The sequence below is a fragment of the Alexandromys fortis genome, unplaced genomic scaffold, assembly GCF_014885135.2.
Source record: "Alexandromys fortis isolate MF-2015 unplaced genomic scaffold, M_Fortis_MF-2015_v1.1 scaffold_229, whole genome shotgun sequence".
Taxonomy (NCBI): Eukaryota; Metazoa; Chordata; class Mammalia; order Rodentia; family Cricetidae; genus Alexandromys; species Alexandromys fortis.
Genome location: NW_026068122.1, coordinates 1,217,911 through 1,238,660, shown reverse-complemented (window position 1 = coordinate 1,238,660; position 20,750 = coordinate 1,217,911). Strand labels below are relative to the sequence as shown.

The following is a 20,750-nucleotide window of genomic DNA, read 5'->3' as shown; positions in this document are numbered from 1 at the left end:
TTATAGCAGATAAGAATATAGATTATCTACTGTTTAACAAGCTCACTCATGTATATGTATGTGTGTGTACATTTATCTGTATGTCTGTCTCTCCCCACCTATCTCTAATTGTATTTATGACATTTGTTTATCAGTTTACAAAGGATATGTCATAGATCCTTTTATATAGGATTCTAAGTGGAGCTGAATGTATGTTTCTGTTACTCAGCTAAGGTGAGATTTCTCCTACACCTTCTGGCCATATCACCAACATTTTTTATAGCAGGCTCCAGGAGGTGCCATGCAGCCACCAAAGGAGAAAGTTGCCAGAATGCTGGAAGCTTACTAGTAAGCCACAGCTTCATGGTGATACATGGATTAATAGCAATTGGCTGATTCACACTCTTTTCCAGGTGCAGTGAGCACTCCATTGCATTCAGCCAGTTCTCCCAGTCATCACTGTCTGGTTTCTTGATATCCTGCAGGAAGATTCGGCTGCCTCGTTCGTTCTGCAGCTTCATAAGTTTCTCAGTGTGTTCCCTCTCCTCATGAGATTGGTAGAGAAAGTATTTGGCAAAGTTCCTCAGAGCCACATCATCCCGGTCGAAGTAGCAAGATATAGACAGGTAGACGTAGGAGGCATACAGTTCCAGGTTGATCTGGCGGTTGATGGCAGCCTCCAAGTCCTGGTGGTAGTTCTGGCGCACTTGCGAGGGAGATGCGGTGGTCATGGCAGCAGCGGCTGGCGAGCGGCTGAGCGGCGAGTTGAGTTTGCAGAGGGATCTGGCTTGGAGCAGCCTGCTGGGGGGTCGGAGGGGTGGAGCGCCGGGTTCCGTTCAAGCACTGTTGAAGCAGGAAACCGCGGCGACTCCGGCGAGAACGTTTAAAAAAAGTGGTTTTGAAATATAATTCTTCACAAGTTAATCATGTTTATCTGCAGAATCAGACCTAGAAATTGAATCACCGAAAGAAACAATTTCAGATGACAGTGAAGATAATCAGTCTTTGGTATGAAGATATTTTATTCACTTTTGTTTACTACTGATTGCTTTTATTAAGTTCCATAACATGGGGTTAAAATTGAATTTTAGGATATCCATCATAACCTTTAATGGTTAAATATTTAACTAATTATAAAACATGGAATATTCTTAAAATATACACTAGTATATAGTAAAATATTATCTTTAGATTGTGATGATATTAGATTGTTCCAAAGATGGTCTGTGCTATTTCCTATATATCACTCTTGTAAGTGAAAATGCGTGCTCAAATTTCATGTTTCTAACTAAATAGCTGCAATTGTAAACAAGGCAACTGTATTTAGTTCATGTTAGGAGACTGATTCTCAGTAATTTCAAACATGTGGTAACATGCACATCAATGTTAAGTGCAATTATTGCTTCTCATCTATAGTTTATTAATTCTCCCTATTGAGAGGGAGAATAGGGTTATAGGATCAATGTCATTATCTCTTGGGGTCATTCTTCTTCCTACAATAAGACTTTCAAGGTTTGAGTGACCTCAGCAGCTATCGACTCTATGGGATCTGAAATCCCCTTGAAGACTTATGTTTCAATTGTCTGACAGGGTGTTTTGGGAAGGAATTGACTCAGTAGTGTAGAACCAATTGAATGTCATGAGCACTACTAGCCCAGAGAATGTCACTGTAGACTGAAAGAAATGAAATGGAGAAGGCATGTTGGGTATCAGCTTTCAAATGACAAAGGGGAATTGAAACAATAGCAGCCTAACCTATTTTTACCTGATGGAGGAAAAACAGAAATTCTGAGAAATGTCGTTTACTCTTTTCAGTGTATATTAGATTGCATTGTGCCAGAACTTAGTACAGACCATTCACATAGATATATAACAGCATATAGAGTTCTGTTTATTGAAGACTTCTAATTGACATATTGTGAGTCAATATTGTAATTTGTAGTTGAATTTCAAGGTTTATTCCCCAATATTTTAACCTTGGTTAGTTTTCCATCAGCATTTGTAATGTTCTTTACAATTAAACATGGAAAATACCAGATGAGAGGATGTGTAACAGAGAAAGGATGTAAGACCAAGTAGCAAACACAAATCAGATCATGGGGTTCATATGAAAAGTGGAGAATTTTTTTTTAAAGTTTTTCGAGACAGGGTTTCTCTGTAACTTTGGAGCCTGTCCTGGCACTAGCTCTTGTAGACCAGGCTAGCCTTGAACTCCCAGAGATCCGCCTGCCTCTGCCTCCCGAGTGCTGGGATTAAAGGCATGCGCCACCACTGCCTGGCAAAGGTAGAGAATTTTAATGTAGATAATACTGAAGGAGTTTGAGATCATAATGAGGCTGGGAGTAAGCATTGAGTTCTGCATTTTTTGAGAAAATTATACGGATGAAGTAGTAGAAGATATAAAGGATGGCAATATGTTATCCATATGAATATTTCAGAGGGCAACATTGACAGAGACAACAGTGGATCATAGGTGTTCCTGTATTCTGAGAAGACCAGGAAGGGGGTAGAGGAATAAGCAACTTAAAGTCATATTACATGCTATCATTTTAATTTATAGCCAACATGGCAATAAGTGCTTGGCATTTTTCAATTGTTTGATGAAAAACTTGTACATGATTCTCTTCTTACTAAGGATTTTTATACTCGGAATATCTTTCGTCATCACAAAAGATTTGCATACAGGCACATGATATTTCCTTCCTATTATTTAAACACAGCATGAAGGAAAATATGTAACTTTCAGCCATCCATTTAATCATTTTCTATGAGTAAACCTTTAAAAAATATATAGGACAACTTGGAAGTTGTGATCACTTGTTTGCTGGACACACTAACCTCTTTGTTTTAAGAAGTATAAATTCCCTCAATACCCCACCTATGCTTTTCTGCTTCAGATGACTTCTGACATGAAATGACATGGTAAATGCTGTATTATTTGTAAAATTCAGTTTGTGATAAGTGACTTATGTCAGAATGCAAAATGAGGCAAGTATTCAGCATTCACTGCTTACTGAGATGTTCAGGAAAACAGTGGTGCTCATATCATAGGTTTTCTGTTGACATCCAACACCAGGTTTGAGAGTCACTGGCCTTATGACCCAAAAACATGTATCGATCCAGAGAGTCATAACAAATTCTGTCTCAAAATGTTTTACCTTTAAACAAATATCTTCTCAATTTTCTATTCTAATTACTTTTAAAATTGGAATTTTAAATATCCTGTAATAATAAAAAAAATCATTTGGGAAACTCATAAATGATGCTAATGTTAACAGGGTTATCTCTGACCTTCTTTCACAGATTGATGATGGGAATTTTTCTGGGACTTCAGATAAATGGGGTCAAAAAGATCCAAGTAGAAAAATTACAGGTAGGAATGAAATGTTATATATAAAAAACTCATAAATTGGGACAATGATTTAAGACAAGTGACTAAGAAGCATTACTAAGCAAAAAATATTATTCAATAATTATGTAATAAGAAATATCTTCAATAATATTTGGATATCTTGTTTAATATATTAGGAGGTGTCAAAAATGGATTGCTTTTTCATGTTACAAAATATTTTAGTACCAGCAAGTGACAATGCATAAAGAAATTAATAAAGGTGCGATGAAGAATAAGCAAAACAGTTTTATAGAGGTAAAATACATGGGAATGGGGCAGATGTGTATAAAAGGTAGCAAAAACTTTTAAGTGCTTTTAAATTAAACATGGCATGGTGATATAATATTGGATAAATGTAAGGTGTGTATTTAGTATCTTAACTTTTCTAAAATACAACAAAATCCCTATTCTTGATCACTTTGGGAAGGCATTAACTATGCTATTAGGCAAAGTTTTATTTATAAACCAAAGATAAATAAAATCATGTGTTATGAGGTAAATGAAAGCATGTATATTGTGTGTGTGTGTGTGTGTGTGTGCATGGTTCCATGGTTTTAACTTTATGATCCTTAAATAAATAACTTTATGATGCTAATTAGGGAAGGATAAATTATTCATAATATTTAAATTATTCATAATATTTCCTAAAATATTTCTGAAAACAGAAATAAACAAGGCTAGTTATCTGTAGAATTTTATGAAGTATATATTCTTCATATAATTAGAAAAGAGATGTTCCCTAGGAAACTTGAGGAGTGTGTATGATCAGAGGACTTCAGAGAATTTACCTTGGGTAGCACCTAAGTGTGCACTAAAACCAAAGACTTTTTCTTCATAGACTTTAGCAAGCAGGTGGAACTCAGAGATTTGACAAACTGCAGTCAATCAATTATCTTGATACTTTCAAGCATCAAAGTGATACAAATAAGTTTTACTAATCTTAGGCAGATAAATGAAAATAATTTGAATAAAATAGCATAAGTTTTAACTTGAGATTGTACAATTTATATAATGTGATTGTCTAGGAAATATATCCTTAGAATACCAGCATGATATATCAAAACAATGAATCATTGTAATAAATACATTAGAGTTCATGCTTGGAATATCAAATCATAAATTATAACATGTGATGATTGGTTTCATATGTACAGTGTTCCAGTTATATTTTTTGTTGCCTTTTAATTTTCATTGACTCTTCTATGTAAGAGATTTGTGTATTGAAATATAATGAATCACATTTCTTGTCTTTCTCTAACCTCTAAAAGAAAGCCTAAGATTCATAAAATATCCTATTTCTTTCAGAAATATTAAGAACCATCACTAAAGCCATATTCTTCTATTTATCATTTTTGTCAATTTATGTTTAATATTATCTTTCCAATTTAATTTCAGTTATACTATGATGTGGAATTCCCCTCTGCATGCCTTGAATACCATTGGTGAATAAAGAAACTAACTGCCTTGGCCTGTTGAAAGGGCAGAACTTAGGTAGGCAGGGAAAACTAAACTAAATGTGGGAGAAAGTAGACAAAGTTAGGGACACACTGAAACTGCTGGTAGGCCACAACCTTGTGGTGATGCACAAATTATTTGAGATGGGTTAAATTAAGATGTAAGAGTTAGCAAATAAGAAGCTAGAGCTAATGGGCCAAGCGGTGATTTATATAATATAGTTTCTGTGTGACTATTTCGGGTCTGAGCTGCCGGGCAGCTGGGAAACAAACAAGCAGACTTACTACTAAAATACTAGTTATATGTTTTTTCTTTTTTGTTGATATGTGACTATGTAGATGAACATTGCATATGTATGCATGATTGAAAATGGAATGCTTTATTATGCACCTTGTGTGTGAAAGTTCTTATTAATTGTGGGTTTTTTATACATCAATAAATATCCATTGGAAGGATAACATTAATTGAACCTCAAAATAAGAAAATTAAAAATGTAATTTTTTGGTTTTGTTTTTTTTTTGAGACAAGATTTCACTGTAGCTATCATGCCTGTCCTGGAAATAACTCTTGTAGACCAGGCTGCTAGAACTCATAGGGATCCACCTGCTTCTGTTTCCAGAGTGCTGAGATTAAAGGTGTGTGCCACCACCACCTGGCTTGTAATTTTCATAATAATGTCTTATCTGTAGTTGCAAAGACTTCTATTGTAGAATGTTATTCCTAGTTTACTTTAACTTTATAAACATTGATTGATTCCAACAGAAATGGATTTACAGGTGAAAGCAGACAACAACATTGAAAATCTCAGAATTGTCATATCCAGTGTATCAGGTTTTAAGCTGGGGTCTGTGATCCATTTTCAGTTGAGATTTGGACAGATTGAGACTAAAGAATATCATTTCATTCTTCAAAATATAGCTATGAAATTTAACCAGCATTCCTTGTCAAAGATGCTGCCTTTTTTAGTGTGCATTATTGGGATCTTTATCAAAAACAGATGAATGTAAGAGCATGTGCTTATACCTTGTTCCTCAATTCTGTTTTATTGATCTATAACTCTGTTGTTTGGCCAGTACCATACTGTTTTCATTACTATAAATCAGTAGCATAACTTACAGTCTAGAATGGTGATGCCTTCTGATATTTATTGTTTAGGACCATTTTGGTTCTCCTGGATGTTTTGTGCATTAGTGTAGAAATTAAGATTAATTTTCTCAACTACTGTGAAGAATTGCATTGGGATTATGATGAGGATTATACTAAATATATAAATTTCTTTTCATATGATGGTCACTTTCACTACATAAAGATTATCAACCTTCTGGTATCCTCTTCAAATTCTTTTTTCAGCGTCTTGGAGTTTTTATTGTACCCCTTTTTACCTCATTATATATATTATAGAATATTTTATTTTCTTTGAAAACAACAAAAAAAGTTGTTAATGGAATTACTTCCCTTATTTCTTTCTTGGTATGCTTGTCATTGTATGAAGAAAAATCTACTGATTTTTGTTAATTTTGTATGTTGCTAGTAAAATTAATATATTTATCTGCTATAAGAGGATTTTAGTAGAGTATTTTGGGCTTTATGTATAGAATCATATGATCTGCCATAAATATATTTTGACATTGGCCTATAATTTCTTTTGGGGGAGTGCCGGTGTGGTTCTCCAATTGGGTTTGGTATCAGAGTAATACTGGTTTTATAAAAATAATTTGGAATATTTTTTTTCCATTTTATAGAATGGTTTGAGGAGTACTGGTGTTACTTTTACTGAAGTTCAGATAAAATTATTGGCTGGTACTATATGGTTCTAGAAGTGTTTAAGTTAACAGATTTTAAATTAATGTTTCCATGTTGTTGTTCTGTTTAATTGTTAGTTTCATTTTATTTAACTTTAGTAAGCCTCATATATTCATCTGTTTATTTTAGGTTATTCAAGTTTGGTGGATCTTTATGTGTCTTGTGATTATCTGAGTTTTCTAGATGCCTGCTATAATGTTTTCCTTTTTTATTTCTAATTTTATTAAATTTTAATTTTCTGTCTTTACTTTGTTTGATTTGGCTAAAAGGTAGTCAATCTTGTTTTTCTTTTTTTTTTTAAATGGTTATTTTTATTGGAAAATCAGGTCTCCACATCTAATCTCTCAATTTCCAAAAGTATGCTTCCCAAAGTCCAGTGTCTACTCCACGTTACTTTTCGTGAAGTAGAAATACTTCTTTTAAAATATGTTTTATTGTATTTTTCATTCATTTTATAGACCAATGGCTGTTCCACCTCCCTCCCTTTCTCCCCTACCTCGCCACTTCCCCCCTACCCATCCCTGTGCACTCCTCAAAAAAGGTAAGGCCTCCCATGGAGAGTTAAAAACATTCAGTTGAGGCAGGGCCAACCCCCCATCCCCCATTATCAGAAGGTAGAGCAAAGCATCCTACCACATTGACTATGCTTCAGAAAGTCAGCTCATGCACTGGTGAAAGATTCTGGTCCTATTATCAGGGCTCCCACAAACAGACCAAGCTACAAACTGTCACCCCCATGCACAAGGATTAGTTCAGTCTCAAGCCGAATCCCTAGGTGTCAATCTAGAGTCTATATGAGCTCAGACAAGTTCGGGTTTACTGTCCCTGTGAGTTTCCCCATCATGACCTAATTTCCCTTGCTCATATAATCCCTCCTCCCTCTCCTTGAATGGATCCCTATAGTTCAGCCTGGTACTTCGATGTGGATCTCTGCACCTGCTTCTGTCAGTTACTGGTTGAAAGTTCTATGAAGACAGTTACGGTAGTCACCAATCTCAACATAGGGGAAGACCATTTTAGGAACCCTTTCCACTATTGCTGGGAGTCTTCTCTGGGGTCATCCTTGTGAGTTCCTAGGAGTTTTCCTAGCAACGGGTTTCTATTTAGGCCCATAAGGCTCCCTTGATCACGGTATCTCTTTCCTTGCTCTCCCACCCCATACCCTCACAACTACATCATCCCATCCTTCATGTTCTCATACACTATTTCTTCTCCTTCACATCTCTTCCCAGGCCTCCTGTTTGCCCATGAAATTTCATCTATTTCCTCTTCCCAGGGTGGTCCTCATGTTTCTGTTAGGATCCTCTTTATTACCTAGCTTCTCTAGAACTGTGGATTGTGGTCTGGTTAACATTTACTTTAAAACTAGTATCCACTCATGATTGAGTACATAGTGTGTTTTTTGCCTTTCTGGATCTGGGTTACCTCACTCAGAAAATTTTTTTCTAGTTCCATCCATTTACATGCAAATTTCATGACGTTATTTATTTTATAACTGAATAATACTCCATTGTATAAATGTATTACATTTTCTTTTTCTATTTTTTAATTAATTTTATTTTTCCATTAAAAATTTCCACTTCTTCCCCTCCTCCCATTCTCCTCCCATTTCCCCACTCACCTGCCTCCCTCCCCTTCCAGTCTTAAGAGAGGGCTGGGTACCCTGCCCTGTGGGAAGTCCAAGACCCTCTCCCTTCCATCTAGGCCTAGGAACGTGTACATACAGACAGACTAGGATCCCCAAAAGCCGGTTCATGCAAAAGAGTCAAGTCCCAGTGCTATGTGGCTTCTTAGTCAACCCCCACTGTCAGCCACATTCAGAGAGTCCGGTTTGATCACATGCTCGTTCAGTCCCACTCTAGCTGGATTTGGTGAGCTCCCATTAGAACTGGCACACTGTCTCAGTGGGTAGGCCAACCCCTCGTGGTCCTGACTTCCTTGCTCATCTTCTCTCTCCTTCTGCTCCTCAACTGGTCCTTCGGCACTTACTCCAGTACTCTGATGTGGGTCTCTGTCTCTATCTCCATCCATCACCAGATGAAGGTTCTATGGTGATATTCGAGATATTCATCAGTGTGTCTATGGAACAAGGCCAGTTCAGGTACCCTCTCCTCTGCTGCCCAAGGACCTAGCTGGAGACATCCCTGTGGACACCTGGGATCCCCTCTAGAGTCAAGTGTCTTGCTAACCCTATAATGGCTCCCTTAATGTAGATATCTTCTTCTCTGCTCCTATATCTGCCCTTCCTCTATCTCAACCCTCCCACTCCCCCAAGCTCTCCCCAATCCTTCCCTTCTTCCTTCTCTCCCCCCCTCTTCCCTTCTCCCCACTCCACTCCACCCCATCCCCTGGCTCCCAACTTTTGCCTGGTGATCTTGACTGCTTTCAATGTCCAGGAGGATCTATATTTGTTTTTCATTGGGTACACCTTATTATTTGGCTTCTCTGGGCTTGTGAACTATAGGTTCAAAGTCCTTTGTTTATGACTAGAGTCCACTAATGATTTAGTACATCCCATGTTCATCTTTTTGGGTCTGGGTTATCTCACTCAGTATAGTGTTTTCTATTTCCATCCATTTGCATGCAAAATTCAAGACGTCATTGTTTGTTACCACTGAGTAACTTGCCACACTTTCTTTGAAAGTTACACACAAATCTTTGTTATATTCATGGCTTGCTAGGTTTTACAATTTTAACTTATTGGCTCATACTATTAAATAATATGTTAGGTATTATGCAAAGTAGTTCTGTCATTAAGGAAGTTCCATACATAAGTCATTCTCTATATTATTTTATTGCCTTACTCACCATCCCATGGTTTTCTCTCTGCTCATGTTTGTCATATCATCCTGATAAATAACTACTATTTATGATTGTATTGTCACACCTATAATATTTTCTATTACTGTCCATCTCCTTTCCTTCTCATACCTGTCTTCTTCTCTTAAAGTCAGTCTCCTTTCTATACTCATATCTTACAAAAACACAGATACAAACTACCCCCAATTACAAACACAAATACATATCTTGATACACGTTTATGTATTCCCTAGGCAAATTCACTCTTGATCTACATATGAACAAAAGAGCAAAAAAATGTGATTTAAAAAATTTAATCTAATTCTGGCTTAATTGGCTCACAAAAGTAATCTCCACTTTCATCCATTTTGCTGAATTTTCCATATATAAAATGAAACAAAATAAATATTTATTTTTATTGTGACTAAATTTCTACAGTGGGGCTATTACACATTTCTTTTCCTGCTCTTCTTTCTGGAATTCCAAGATGACTGCCATGAGAATAATATTTGATGTGAGAATATCTCTGTGGTGTGTTGAGCTAGACATCATACTATTCTCAATTGTTAGTTTCTGGTTTTCCATTTTTGGACTGAGGAGCTGAGTTTAAGTTTGACTGTACTAGCTCTTAACAGGTAAGATTTACACTAATAAAAAGACAGAAAGAAGAAAAAACTGCTTGCAATAGCAGAACTGATAATAGTAGAGAACAGCTTAATATATTTTAAATGAGGGTTGGAGTAAATATAAAGTATCTTTGTAAGAGACTTAAAAGTACATACCAGTACAAAACATGAGACTGCCCAGAACTGAAATAATCACACAGAAAATTTATTGATTAAATCATTGCTTGGACAATTAGCTATTGCTTCTTGTTAACTAACTCTTATATTAATTTAACCCATTTCTATTAATCTGTATATTGCCAGGTGGCAGTGGTTTACCAGCAAAGATTCAGCATGTTTGACCCTGTTGGCTCCATGGCATCTCTCTGAATCTGTCTTTCCCCCCAGTATTCAGTTAGGTCTTCTCCACCTACCTAATTCTGCCCTACCAACAGGCCAATGCAGTTTCTTTATTCATTTTTGTTGAATGCTAGGGAGTCTTTAATTTATTTCTTCCTTGACCCAGGGGTGATTTAATTGAGCACTATTCAACTTACATAAGTTTGTAGGCTTTCTGCAATTAATGTTGTTGTTTGTTGAAGGAGCTGCAGGCTATGTTCCTGCTGCCCTGGCTCACGGCCGCCTGACTAGCTTATGCCCCGAAATAATTACACAGAAACTGTATTCTTTTAAAGACTGCTTGGCCCATTAGTTCAAGCCTTTTATTGGCTAGCTCTTACATATTAATCTAACCCATTTCTAATATTCTGTGTAGCACCACAAGCTGGCTTACCAGGAAAGATCTTACCCTGCATCTGTCTGGAGTGGGAGAATCATGGCGACTGCCTGACTCGGCTTCTTTCTCCCAGCATTCTGTTCTGTCTACTCCACCTACCTAATTTTCTGTCCTATCAGACAAGCAATTTTCTTTATTAGTTAACCAATGAAAGCAACAGATAAGATACAAGACCACCTCGATCAGTTGTTAAATTCTAACTTTAAACCATTGTGATCCCATGAGATATAGGGAGTCATGTCATTTTTTTTTTTTATCTGTTGAGGTTTTGCTTTGTTATCAAGAATGTGGTCAGTTTTACAGAAGGTTCCATGAGGTGCTGAGAAGAAGATATAGTCTTTGTGGGAGCGGGGGTGTTAAATGTTTTATAGATGTCTGTTAAGTCCATTTGAGTCAAACATCTGTTAATTTTCTCATTTGTCTGATAATTTTCTGTCTGGTTAAATTGTTCATTGGAGAAAGTGGGTTGTTAAAATCTCCTACTATTAATGTGTGGGGCTTGATTTAGGGTTTAAGTTTTTGCAGTGTTTCTTTTACATATGTGGGTGCTCTTTTACTTGGGGCATAGATATTCAGGATTGAGATATCATTTTGGTAGATTTTTTCTGTGATAAGTAGAAAACATCCTTCCACATTTCTTCTCATAGATTTTAGATTTAAGTCTATTTTGTTAGATATTAGGATAGCTAATACCTTGTTTCATGGGTCCATTTGATTGAAAAATCTTTTCACATCCCTTTATTCTGAGGTAATGTCTGCCTTTGAGGATGGGGTATGTTTCTTGTGTACAGCAGAAGGATGGATCCTGCCTTCATATTGATTATGTTAGTCTGTGTCTTTTTATAGGTGAATTGAATCTGTTGATAATATGAGATGTCAATGACCAGTGATTGTTAATTCCTGTTAATTTTGATGTGTTTGTATGTTTCCCTTTGTTGGAGTTTCATGATATGAGGTTTATTTCATCTATAAGGATCTCTATCATCTTCATAAAGTTATATTTAAGGTCATTTTCTTATGTCCCTTCTTAGTTAGAATCATTGGGTTTTTTCTGTTGTATGATCACTGGTTTCTGGTGTTATTGTGTTGCTTTTTATGTTGTTGAATGAATTCTTCCATTGTCACCTAACATCTCTTCAATTTGTGTCAGAAGTTTCTTTGCCTCTTGGTCAAATCCTTACAATTGCTATCTGTGTCTCAGAGAGCCACTGAGATCTTTCTTGTTCCCTCTCTTTGTCTGCTCTGTGCTTCAGAGTTCCTTTGAGGTCTTGAGGCTTACAGGGTAGTTGAAGGGGGTAAAGGTGTGGAGCAGCCTACCTGCAGGAAGCTTGCATGCTGGCTGCCTAGTGAAGCTGCAGCAGTTTGGAGAGGGGCCTGGAGTTTCTCCTCAGTAATGAGGACCTAGAGAGTGGGATGTCCAGCCTGCTGGCTGATCATCCACTGAGTTCACAGAGGATAGGAGGCTTTGTGGACAGGCATGGGCCTTGCAGCTTACAGGGTGCAATCCATGGGGTATTGTTGGAGCAGCCTACCTGCAGCAAGCTTGCTACTGGTTGGCTGGCAGTGGTGAAGCCCAGAATTTTTCCCCTGTGCTGAGGGCCTAGAGATTTTATTCATAATTATTGAAATTAAATAAATACTAAATTCTTTCAACAGAAACTGACTTGGAATCAGAGGAAAAGGAAAAACTTATTGTTGACAATGAAAGCAAAGAATCATCAGTATGTAAAAGTTTAGTTCTTAAATTTAATAAATATTATTTTCTATAGTAGACAAGCATGTATATGCTACATGCAGTCTTTTTATACATAGATATTTGGGGTGAACATTTCATAACGTACAGTTCAATTTTAAATATATTTAGTTAAAATTTTGAACCCTCTTAGAATGCACAGAAACCCATATTAGTTTCACTTTATTTTCCTTTATTTTTTACTTATTTCCTTATTTTATTCATCAATTATAAAAACGTAAGGTAAAATATGAAAATATGTTATAAAAATACCTGAAATATGAAGAGTGATACAGAAACATTTCTGTTATTTTATAAATAAACAATAACTTCAAACTTTTGTTTTACTTTTGAAGGCCAGAAAATATAATGGGAATTGTGGCCACTGATATTGAATAGTCATTGGAATATATTGGATGTTAATTAATTCAGACACTTTGAGTTTGCACTTTGCAGGTAACTGTAGTCTATTCTACTGAGAAAATAAGCTGCTCTGTGCTTTAGTTCCCCCTGAAAAATTGTAATTCATTTGATGCTGAATAATCTTTGGACCAGGCATTGTCATCAATGTCATGTTTACATTTCTCTTAAATACCAGTTTAATCATGTACTTGATGTAGATAGCATATGTTATTTTTGAATATATTTTGAAATAATATACTTACATTTAACTAAGAAATATTGAAATTCTTGTTTTTAAAATAGTAGTTTAATTTTTCCTATAAAGTAATGGGAAAATCTTGTGTAACTCATTTTGGTATTTGTTTTTACCAGGATAATGTGAAGCATCTTCCATCAAGGCAAATGCATCAGTTTTTGAAGGGACTAGTTCCAAGACGTGAAAATATTATAAGTAGACAAGGGAAAGGTAAGAGTTACATGTTGTCAATATTTCAAAAATGCATTTTTGTGGTTTGTTTGCTTTTTTCCCCTTAGTTGTTTTGTTTTCAAGTCATGGTGAACTATATATTTATGAGCCCAGAGATGGCTATCAAATGCATGGTAAAAAATAATGTGTACAATATGATAACAAGATAAGTATCTTACAAAGTTTCAGCGACATTCCACATTTATGATTAAGATAGGATGTGAAATATAAATCTGTAACAAAGTATTATTAATCTGCAAGATTTAGTAAACTAAGTAGTTAGAAAAAATAAAGAAAATTGGAGATTAAGAAAATAGAGGGTACTGGGAGACCATGAAAGGTAGTTTGACAAATACAAACAATGGAAAGGTGAAAATAAATAGTGTTTCCTTTTCTGGAAAAAATGATGGAAGCAATAAATGTGCAAAGTATATAAATCATGTTTTAAAGCACATATTTGAAAACAAATATTTCGAATTTTTCTGTCTTCTTTATGTTGTTCTTTTGGAGCCTTGCTAAGCACTGAGATCATGGTCCTGCACAGCTGTGCTTTACTTACCATAGACATATGTTAACATATTGAGTCGGCCATGCACATAGAAATGTTATTTAAAATGCTGCTATTTTAAAAGATAGCATCATATATGTCAAAATAACAGAGTTGGAAATAATTTCATGGTGTAGTTATGGAGAGACCCAGAAATGTTGTGACACTAGAGAGTTTTTACACTTCAGTTTGTAGTGCCTGGTAAGGATGAGCACAAGGTTATATTCCAAGAAGTATAATAAGTACAACTGAACAAGTAGAGGAACTGAGGCTGTTACAAATTCTTACTGGCAATATAGACCCACTGTGGCCCTGGTACTTGAGTTCATAAACCAAGTACATGCTGGCAAAGGTCTTGTAGTTGGCATGCTCCTTATGGATAGCCCCGCTGTGGATCCTATTCTCCAGAAACACCTTTAGCACCCTACAGGTCTCACATCATGAATCCAGGTCATTGGTAAACAAGTGTGAAATGTCAGGGAACAGCCTTTGTGAACCATGATAATAATGTTCATGCCAATCTCATCTCCAGGACCCATAAGCTTTGTAAATTGTTGGGTGAGGGGGTTCCTGCAGGTGTCATTGCAGGCAGGGAAGCCATCCACAAAAAGGCAAGAATGAAAACCTGCTCAGTCTGACTTAGGTACCATTACCACCTCTCTCTTGCTCTCTTTAAAACTGATGGGAGTCTCACCAACATGGCTACCTAAACATAATCAGCACATGAATGACAACTGCAGACATCCTAAATTACATGGAGAAAAAGACTTACCATAAGTGATTTTCAGTATAAAAGTGTTATTCCAAACTAATGTATAATGATTTTAAGAAATTATTATAGAATATCTTCCTTGAATACTCGCAGACCTACTTAACCTGTAGCAAGTTAATATGCAATATTTAATTAGAAATACAATTTGTGTTTGCTTTAAATAACCTTGCATCAATACTAGAGGATAATATTATACCTAGTTTATAGTTTATACTCCTTCTCATTCAAGTTACTCAAAAAGAATTCATGGGAATATTTGGGAACATGTAGTCATAACTATTATACGTAAGTGTGAATGTTTTATAACTTAGCTTTTACAATTGTACACAGAGGCTTATTCATCCACAAAACTTTTGTGTATAACTAATAGTTTTTCTTTCAGCATATTGGCATCAGTTTTCAATTCCTAAATTACAAATGAACAGAAGTGATTGATTCAGTTTTAGAATTTCATAAAATAATTATCTGTGAAGGGTTCCATTAAAGAAATACACATTTACCTTGTGTTTGTTTATTCATTGACAGTCAAGGCAAGTCTCAGGATTATGATTTGATCCTTTAAAAAGCATGTTTGTCTCTATTAATCAACAGTTCAAGATAGTATATGTTTCTCTTCTACTTCAGTTACATTTATCAATATTTCCAGTTGATTAAAACCATATTCTCTAAAGCAAACAAGAAACATTATCCTCCCAAATCAAAATCTAAAGTAATCATTTACAAATGAATTACAATGGACGACCTATATAATTTCTTTGTATAGATATAGGATAGTCGTTTTTACAAGTAAATTACTATATTTTTCCTTGATTTGTTTTAGAATCTCACAAGATATATTGCCCAAAAAAGGTAGGTAATTTCATTTCCCCCATAAAACTTCCATCATATTTTATGAAATATGAATCAATTACTGAGTGTTTTGTTTCAAATTCCATCCAGGATTCCACTGAAGTAAAAGACAATGAAGAAAATACAAAATTTGAAGGAAAAGAAATACAAATATTCAAGTCAGGTAACTTCCCAAATTATTCTAAAAAAAAAAGCATTTCAAAATGCCTGAAATTGGTGTGGTGTTATTGGTTTTATTTCATTTCAACCCAATGTGACAGAAGGAGTCATCCTAATTAATGAAAATATCACAGTCTCACCAATAGTTAAAGAAGCATTTACAATATTATGCAAATGTTTAATAAATGAATTGTTCTTTAGGTATTTCTACATCTATGTTTTTTCACCCTAACATTCCCAGGAAAATTCCACATTTGTTCAGAGGTATTGTGGGGTTAATTATAAAAAAACGTAGTATTTCCCATTCTTTCAAAATGATAATAGAAAAGATGGTCACTATCTCACTCATTTTTATTTCTGTGCACTTATTATACTGAGGACAGACCTCTACAGGTGTTTGAAGACAACCTAAGTACATAGCAAGATCCCTTCATATCTTCATTTTTTATTGAAATAGATTTATCAATAATATATTCTGATTAGGATTACCCTTACACCAACTATTCCCAGACTTCTCCATAAAGCTATCAGCATCCTTTCTTGTTCTCTCTCTCTCTCTCTCTCTCTCTCTCTCTCTCTCTCTCTCTCTCTCTCTCTCTCTCTCTTTCTGAGGCAGGGTTTCTCTGTAGCTCTGGAGCCTGTCCTGGAAACTAGCTTGTAGACCAAACCTGAGAGCTGGGATTAAAGGTGTGCACCACCTTTAGGGTGAGGGTTAGAAAAACCTGTATGTGTTTTTTTTTATTATTCAGTTTTCTATATTAAAAGGGCATCTAGAAAATATAGAAAACTAAATAGTATTAAATAATATAAAAACAAAACAAACAAATATGTACAGGACAAAACAAGGGAGAATCAAAGCACAAGGAATACATAAAGACACAGAGAAAACAACAGCAAAATGTGTCAGCCATCCTGATCTGAGTGGACAGTACTACCACTTGGAACTAGGATATTGACCAAGCAGATTTGTTACGTGAAAGTGAGACCTATATGCAACTGAGGTCTCTGTTGATATTTGTGGCCCAGGTTGCCACTAAGGCTTATACAGAGGGACAGGATCTTGGCTGGAGCCTGTGGCTATGTTGGGAGTGTGGAAGTCATGCCACAGCAGGACCCATAGAAATATGGGTGTCCTGTGCTCTCCCATGGGGTGAGGGAGAGCATTTGTGCCCAGGATGCTGCAGAGGGCTATGCATGGCTGGGCTCATGGCCCTAGAGCAGCCAGGATTGGGATTGACATACATGGCTTTTGTTGCCTTGAAGTGCCATTAAGATACCCAGTGTCAGATTAGCTACCTGAGCTCAGGTATGTGTCTTAAGGATCAGAATGCAATTGTGGCTAAGCCTTCTAATTCTTTTGCCTAAAACTAAAAAAAAAAAAAAAATTGATATCTGTCAAAGGACTATATTGAAGTTTAAATACCTCCTTGAATAAAATTTCAGGTAAAGATAAATGAATTGAATTGAAATTCTCAAATGGGAAAATAAAAATAGTATTTTTTATTGCAGATTTGAAAATTTATGGCTATTAGACATACAATCTGTGTTTTCTCTTTAATGTTCGCAGCATAACTAAGTACATTTATTTGTTATGAACAGTGGTATTGGAAGATGATCAAGATATGTGTGATGACAGTAAAACTAAGCAGCCATTGCTATGGAAATATTTAAATTTAAAAGACTGTTATTACAATTCTTTTATTAAAAAACAATTTAGCTGGCTGAAGAGATGGCTTAGATGTTAAGAGCACTGACTGCTCTTTCAGAGGTCCTGAGTTCAATTCCCAGCAACCACATGGTGACTCACAACCATCTGCAATGAGATCTGGTCTCTTCTGGCATCCAAGCATACATGCAGGCAGAATATTGTATATATAATAAAAAATTGCAAAAAATGTAACATAGAGCAAATAGCATTATGTTTTTAAACTTATCTATTGAATACTCTACTATAAATATCCTTAAATGATAAATGTTTCCTTCTAGAAGACCTATAATTAATGTTAGGATAGAAGCAACAAACTTTAAAGTAGGTAACATGTAATTATTATCAAATAGATTTAATTAACTTTTTTTTACTGTGTATCATGTTTATAAATTAAGTAAGTCCAAAACTGAGTTGTGAGGCATATTGAATTAAGGCCAGTTAAAAAAATATAGAGGCATTCTTTTTTATAATTAATGAATTAATTTTGCAATCTGGTTGCAGTTTTCCCTCCTTTCTCTCCTTCCAGTCCCTCCCCTCCCTCTTCTTCTGCTTTTATCCCCTAATCCACTCCTACCCTGTTTCTGTTGAGTAAAAGGCAGGTCTCCATTGATATCCGCAAACATGACATCAAGTTGCAGTAAGACTAAACACCACCCTCACTCCCACCACGTGTTTAGGGTGGGCAGAGGAACAGCATCCCAAAAGCCAGTAAAAGAGTCAGAGAGAGCCCTTGATGCCACTTTTAGAGATTCCACATGAGGGTCAAGTACACAACTTAACATATGCAGTGTGCCTAGGTCAATCCCATCTTTGAGCCCCTGGGATCCCAGGTTAATTGATACCGAGGTTGTTCTTGTGGTGTCCTTGAACCCCCTGACTCCTACTGTCCTTTCTCCTCCTCTTCTCTGGAATTCCATGAGCTCCAGTTGCTCTTTGCCCTTGGGTTTCAGAGACATGCCTAAGAGTAAAATTTTGTTAGGTTCACCACTTTCCTCAAAGACATCCACTTTGTCAGCGCCACTGTTTAACTAAAGTGGATACGTTGCTGAATTCTATAAGTGAATCTGAAGATAACATATGTGATAATATTTCTTATAGTTGCCAAATTTTATGGTGGATGAATGTGAAATTTGGAAATCGTCTTACATTTTCCAATTATTCCAAATTAACATACTCAGAGGTCTGAAGTTCCACTGTGTTACTTTCTTTGGGCAAACCTGGTTTCTTTTTGTGAGCACCTTCACATTTAGGTGGCCCAAGAAAAAGGAAGAATCATAAAAGGCTGTATGAGAACTATCTTAGTGCGGATAGAGGAGCCTCCCCCCCCCCACATGTTGTAGAAGAACCAAAAGTCACAATTCTAAAAGTGACTTTCAATGCTATATGTCACTAGCAGAGTGTTTCTTTTATAACAGCTATATAGAAATTAGAAATATGAGTTAGAAATGCGTATATGAAAGAAAAAGCTCCAAATGAAGACCGTCCCATTTAAAATTTAAAAGATAAAAGAAAAATATCTTTTCACGTAGAAATAAATGAAACAGAATTCTCCAAACTTTCCATGATCTCTTAAGACAAACTGAACACATAAAAATTTTATGAAGTAAATTCTTAATATGCAAGAGTCAACTCATAAAGACCATTGGGGAAAACAGCTTTGTGGTATTAAAAATGGTTAACTTTAGTATCCAACTCTCAATTAAAGGTTACAGCCAACAGGAAGAATCATAGAAGCAGTGAAACAGAAGATGCAGTACATGCCTCTGAAGGGACAGAAGCATCTGCGACTCCTGATGTTTCTGGGGCTACTATTGTGGCTGCTATTGTTTCTGCAGCAGTTGTTGCTGAGGCTACTCCCACTGAAGCAGCCACTGCTGCCTCTGCTGCAGTAGCTGCCATTATGGCTGCTATTGCTCCTGCTGTTGCAGCTGCTGCTTCTGCCGCTGAAATGTTAACGCTCTCGCTGCTGTTGCTCCTGGTGCTGCACCTGACAGTTCTGTTCCTGTGGCTACTGTAACTGCAGCTGCTGTTCCTGCTGCTGCTGCGGTGGTGGCTGCTCCAGACCCCAGCACGGCTCTTGCTGCTGCCGCAGCTGCCACTGCCACTACCACTGTTACTGTGGCTTTTGTGACTGCTACTTCTCTTACTGTTGATTCTGCTTCTGTTGCAGCAGTGGTTGCAGCTGCTGTTACTGCAGCAGCTGGTTCTGATGCTTCCACTGTTGCTCCTGTGGCTTCTGCTGTTGCTGCCGTTGCTGCTACTACTGGTCCCGCTGCAGCAGCTGCCTTCGTTGCTTTTGTTGCTGCTGCTGTAGCTTCTTGTGTTCCTCCTCCTGTTACCACATAAGCTGTAGCCCCTTTTACTGTTGCTGCAGCTACTGCTGCTGCTGCGTTTGCTACTCATGCTGCTGTGTCTCTTCCTGTTGCTGCTGCTTTTGCTGCTGCTAACCGCTGCTTTAGTTTTTTCCAGGCACTCCTGCTGTAACTACTGCTGCTATTTCTGTTGCAGTAGCAGATCTTCCCAGTGCTCCTTCTCCTGCACCCACTACTGCTGTTACAAAAATATTTATTCCACAGAGAAACTATGTAGAAGCTAGAAAGCCACAACCTGCTGTTGAGGAGACAGAGAAACATGATGGGTAAGGCTAGGAAGAACTCAACTGAGGTATTGTTCCTGCCCTGTACATTAATTCCACTTCTTGATAATTTCCATGCCTAATGTGAGGGTTGGCTAGGGATAATCTTGGACAACCAACAAGCAAACCAGGGCAAATAACAGGTAATATTGTATACCATCAATATTGATGAATTTTGTTTAAAATATTATAACCTGGGTGTCAAATATGAGGCAAAAGAAATTTGGAAACCAGTATGTATATCAGTTTTAATCCATAATATGGTAACAGTGATTCATTTAAAAAATATCACAACTTTGATCTAACAATTTCACTTTGAGGATGGGCTCTTTCAGAATGGAAAAATGTTTTTAAGCATAACCACAAACATTCTGATAACCAATATAGTATATCACAGGCAAAATAGAAAAGGTGCACATATATGTGATACATATTAAACATAGTTGAGGAATGTTCAATATACAGGCTTTGAATGTGTTTGTAGATGCATGCACAAGAAAACAAGGGAGTTTTTTGTTGTTGTTGTTGTTGTTGTTGTTGTTTTCTGGATACTTGTCCTAAGTGTGAGATGTCTCCAGCAGTAGGGGCCCATGCATGTTCCCTCCCATCTGGGGTTCAGTTGTAAGTATATATCCTATAGTAATTTCAGAAA

The 20,750-nt window shown here is 36.4% G+C and overlaps 1 protein-coding gene and 1 pseudogene across 1 annotated transcript; one reads left to right on the top strand and one right to left on the bottom strand.

Annotated features, from left to right (window-relative positions):
- Positions 1 to 200: 200 nt before the first annotated feature.
- On the bottom strand, positions 201 to 18,086 carry LOC126490410 (ferritin, mitochondrial-like; annotated as a pseudogene).
- On the top strand, positions 18,085 to 19,809 carry LOC126490408 (antifreeze protein Maxi-like). Its single transcript, XM_050125348.1, has 3 exons — positions 18,085 to 18,141; positions 19,169 to 19,413; positions 19,458 to 19,809. Exons 1-3 carry the CDS (start codon positions 18,085 to 18,087, stop codon positions 19,807 to 19,809), a joined length of 654 nt encoding a protein of 217 aa, XP_049981305.1.
- The last annotated feature ends 941 nt before the right edge of the window (positions 19,810 to 20,750 follow it).